Source organism: Ixodes scapularis, unplaced genomic scaffold (genome assembly GCF_016920785.2).
Source record: "Ixodes scapularis isolate PalLabHiFi unplaced genomic scaffold, ASM1692078v2 PGA_scaffold1__304_contigs__length_218370807, whole genome shotgun sequence".
Lineage (NCBI taxonomy): Eukaryota > Metazoa > Arthropoda > Arachnida > Ixodida > Ixodidae > Ixodes > Ixodes scapularis.
Window position 1 is genome coordinate 86,611,046 of NW_024609846.1, and position 4,874 is coordinate 86,615,919.

Genomic DNA, 4,874 nt, shown 5'->3' on the forward strand with positions numbered 1-4,874 from the left:
CCAGTGTCGATTGGATCCGTCAGAACTGACGTTCTCCCCAAGTCCCAATCACCTTGAGAAATCATATCCTCGAAGTCAAGAAGCGTACATTCGATGAGTTTTTGTTGATCACCCTGGAGGTGTTGTGATGCGGCAAGCTCATCTTCCAGCGAGGTGAATGTCCATTTCTTTTTTTTTTTCGTCGCAGAGCAGACGCTGTCTCGTGCCGTCTGGGCGTGCGTCTTGTCAAGTGGAGCAGCGGAGTACTCTCCTTCAGAGTGGTCAAAAGCGAGCAGGGTTCCGAGACTTGTAGACTTGAATAAGGTGAACAGCTTTTCGGAATGGTTGATGACATATACTGGTAGCTTACGGGGCACTGTCAAAGCACTCCAGGTGACTTCAGCATTCCTTTTCACGAGGAAATCCGGGCGAGGTTCGAGAAGCCCAGTACCAAACTCTGCCGTATTTGGTGAAATGGTCCCGAGAACGATGGTTGCGGTTCTCGGTGACAGGACCGACGTGACAGAAAGTTGAACTCTATGAGTGTGGGCACACGGGCTCTCTACTTGTTCTCGTTCGAGTTTTCTCTCGCTGAAGTCAACCCGGAATCGGTGTGTTATTAAAAAGTCCGGTCCCAGGACGAACTCATGTAGGATGCCGGGAATAACAATGACAGGATGGCTCACCGAGAGATCTGCAACCTCAATGTTTATGCTGCATGTTCCCCAAACTTCGAAGGCGGCGCCGCTAAGGCCAATGACTCCCTCTCGGTGAGTGAACTCGAGGTTGGGGTTGTCGCGCGAGAGCTCAAGCCACTTGTGGCCTCGTAAAATGGTCGCTGACAAACCGGAGTCAACAAGCATGTTCATGAAAATTCCGCCCACTTTTCCCTTCACTGTTATTTGGGGGCACGGAAGAATTATCTGATTTCCACGTTTTACAAACGCACGATTGTCACTTCGCTGTGGCGCACTCTGGTCAGAGTTTGCACATGATCTTGCGAGGTGGCCAGTACCGCCACACTGAAAACATCGTGGGCACCCCCTAGGAGTGTTTCCTCAGGAAAAGCTTTGGCCGTGCTCCAGGGGGTGACTTTGCGACTCGATGAAACTGTTCACTTTGGCGCGAAGGTCGGCTACGCTGCTTGTCAACGCCGCAACGGGATCGTCGGTGGGTCGTGTAGTGGCTTCTGAAGTGTTACCTACGGTGGCGCACAGTATCGGTGTCACCGTAGTCGCGGACAGTTGCCCGATGGATGTTAGCCTTGAGGCTATCTCAAGAGCTTTCTCAAATGTTGCAGGGTCAGCGGCGAAGACTTTGTCAGGCAGCTTGGATTGGAGATCCATAATGAACTGGTCCCGTATCATCAGGTCGCCCACCTGTAGTGGCATCTCTGGATAAACCAGTCCAAAGAGGTCCACAAGGTCGTAGGCGTAGACGTCCAGGGGGCTTCCGTGGGTTGATGACCGCGAGACCGAGACTGTGCCGCAGACACAGCACGAAGGCCCGCCGACGCCAAACCAAGTGTTAACGCCTTCACTAGTGCAGGAAATTGGCCTCGTCTCGGTCGGGAAGATGCTGAACGAAGCGGAAGGCCCCTCCTCGGAGGCGTGTCGGCAGATACTCCAACTTTCTGGCGTCGTCCCAACCGTTGGCCGCCGTGCAAGTGGAGAAGAGCTTTGCCCATGACTCAAGGCTTCCCCACCAGTGAAGATGTTTCGGAGAACGGGGTCACAGGTTCCGTGACCATACCATCGATGCCAGCAATTGTAACGTGATGGCCAAGAAGCGGCCGCGTTCAGTCTTAGGCTACCAATTTTATCTCGATCCGCCTTCCCCTGGCACGCGCTCCCAGAGGGCGCTTCTTCTTTTTCGCCGTGGCGATACCAGCGATCATCACACAAACACACACACACACACACACACACACACACACACACACACACACACACACACGCACAAACACGAATATCACAAGTTCGCCTAATTTACGTTGTTTTCTTTAAAGCGTAAACAAAAATAAACACATTTTTCGGAAATATTAGATGTGCACAGTGCCGGTAAAGTTGCTGTATTTTAGTCAAATGAGCACATACTTCACACAATTGCGGCTCCATTTGAGGACATACGACCAAAATATTACATTTCGAGTTCGGTTTTTCTTGTTGCCGACTATAATTTCTAAAAAAAAAGTAGCAAAAATGGTTTATTTGAGAAAATCGATTTGAAACTTTCAACTTTTGTTATTTCTTACAACGTTAACGTGAAATTTGGCGGAGAGGCTGGTCGACAGCTCATAATGGTATTATTATATCTATAATGGGCTTGCTTCGGGCTTTCTATAGAGCTAAATAACAACAATTTACCTTAAGTACAGACAAAGTAAGGATCTGTCAAAGTTGACGAAAATCGACCTGAACAACGAGTTGGACATTTTTTTTTAGAAAAAAGTACAATCTGTAGAACTATTTGAATGCATTGCGATATATTTATAGTACCTATTAAATCTGTAGAAAAAGTTAAAATGGTGTAGAAAACACTGTAGCGGCAGCAGAGAGTGTCGAACACATGACCTGCGACGGCAGGCAAAAATACTAGTTTCTGCCAATGCGGCTTCTACGCTTCGTAACTCGAGAACAAAAAATCTGGGCAAAGGGAGCGCTAACACAAAAAATTGCCGATGTCGTATACGCGCTAACTGTGTCACGCAGCGATTGCTCGAGATTGTTAGCACGAAGATAACATTAGCGCTGTTTCGTATTTTCTTTTCAAAAGACAATGGCGGGCTCCAGATTTGAGCCCATTTGCTAAAGTTTCAAATAAGCAGTCCGCACCACGGCAGTAATTTAGACAGCAAAAACGGCGAGCGTTTGTGTTCGCTAACAGTCTTGGGCGATGCACGTTCTATAGCGTAACGTTGCCAGCCAATCGACAATGATGCTTCTCTCGCTGCCCGTCGTCATCACAAAGTTCGTTCAACGCTATGAACGTTTATATTATGGGTGCATTTCACCACCACACCCTTTCACGGTCAGAGTGCACTGTGCAGCAGGAAGTCCTACACCCTTTTAACACAATTTCTATTCCTGGATGGTATACGAAGGGTGTATGAAGGGCGTTATGGTAATCTACCCTTGTTTCAGCCTTTGTAACTGTCATGTAGTGACATTGTATATTCGTTGTTATCGCTATCAGCACCTATCACCAACGCAAGCCGCGTTCGCTTATCATAACATGCGCAGAGTATATAAACGCTCACACGGAAATAAACCGTTGTTCTGTTCCGACCGCGCTGTCTGAAGGATCTATTACATTGGCGACGAGGCGGATCGACGGACGAGCGAGTCCCGGTCGAGTAGGGCAAGATGTCGGTCGGCAGGATTGGCGAATATCGTCTCGGCACGAATGCGTCCTGGGATGAATACGTCGAACGGCTAGAGATGTTCTGCGCTGCAAACAAGATAACCACGGACGAGCAAAAACGAGCGGTTCTGCTGAGTTGTTGCGGCGAGGACACTTACGGGCTAGTCGTGACCTTGGTCAAGCCAGCAAGACCGAAGGGGGCGAGCTACGACGACATCAAGGGGGCGGTGCGGAAGCACATGCATCCAAGGCCTTCGGAGCTGTACGCAAGATTCTTATTCTACCGAAGAAACCAAGCTCACGGTGAGGCGGCATCGGAGTATGTTACGGCACTCCGCAAGCTGGCTGAAGACTGCGGTTTCGGTGATAAACAGCTTCCACTGGACGTCATGATGAGGGTCCGGTTCGTATGCGGCATCAAGAACGAAGCGGTTCAACAGCGGCTGCTCGCAGAACGTGACCTTACGTTCGAGGTGGCGTACGACATGACGCTGACGGCGGAAGCAACGGAGAAGCAGCAGCGCGATATACGCAAGCAAGCTCAAGACGGAACCAAAGAAAGCGAGGGTCTGGTTTAAGCGACACGCATGAAACTGGACACCAAGGCGGACGACGTCAGCTGCTTCCGCTGCAACGGTAAGCACGCTCCGCATGTATGCCGTTTTAGGAAGGCTGCTTGTTTCAAATGCAAAAAGGTTGGACACGTGGCAAACGCATGTCGTTCAAAAGACGAGAATCAGACGCCGCGGAAGCCAACTGACCTGCGCAAGCGGGAGGGGAAAAACAAGGGCGTCTATGAAATGAGCGCATTGTTTTCTGTATGCGAAGTGCGTGAACAGGCTGAAACGTTCATGGTAGAAGTGCACATTCAAGGGCAGAAAGTTCCGATGGAAGTCGATTCAGGAGCATCTTGCTCGATTGTGAGTGAAGAGACGTTTCGGTTGATCGAGAAGAATCAAGGCAAGATACCGCTGCAAGAAGCCGGCACAAAGCTTGTAACCTGGTCGAATGAATCATTGTCCGTGGTGGGTCGGGCAAACGTAGAAGTGAAATTCAAAGGCTGTAGAGCAGAGCTACCTTTGTTAGTAGTAAAGAAGCGTGGTAACAGTTTACTCGGACGTAGCTGGTTTGAGTCGCTGGGCATCCGTTTGAGTGGAAGTCAGCAGATCAAGGTGGAGGACGTGACATCGCGTTTTGCTGAGGTTTTCGGCAGTGACCTGCCTAGACTCAACGGAACGCCAGTTCACATAGAACTTCGAGAGGACGCTCGCCCGGTGTTTCTCAAGAGTCGTCCTGTCCCGCTGGCCCTCAAGGACGACGTGGCCAAGGAAGTGGATCGCCTGGTGCAACAAGGCGTCTGGGAGCCGGTTGAGTACTCAAACTGGGCGACACCGCTGATAGTGGTGAGGAAAAAAAAACGGAACCTTGTGTTTATGTTGGTATTACCGTACTACCGTTAACAAGGCTATTAAAAGCAGCGGATATCCTTTGCCCACGACCGCGGAAATGCTAGCGACGTTGGGGTCGAGTAA

At 50.0% G+C, this 4,874-nt stretch overlaps 1 protein-coding gene across 1 annotated transcript; it reads left to right on the forward strand.

The window, feature by feature from the left end:
• Positions 1-3,344: 3,344 nt before the first annotated feature.
• LOC121836105 lies at positions 3,345-3,920 on the forward strand. Its single transcript, XM_042290832.1, has one exon. The coding sequence runs from the start codon at positions 3,345-3,347 to the stop codon at positions 3,918-3,920; it is 576 nt and encodes a 191-aa protein (XP_042146766.1).
• The last annotated feature ends 954 nt before the right edge of the window (positions 3,921-4,874 follow it).

What these genes read in the sequence shown, in the direction of transcription:
- LOC121836105 (XM_042290832.1), top strand. Translation starts at nt 3,345, where the DNA reads ATGTCGGTCGGCAGGATTGGCGAATATCGTCTCGGCACGAATGCGTCC.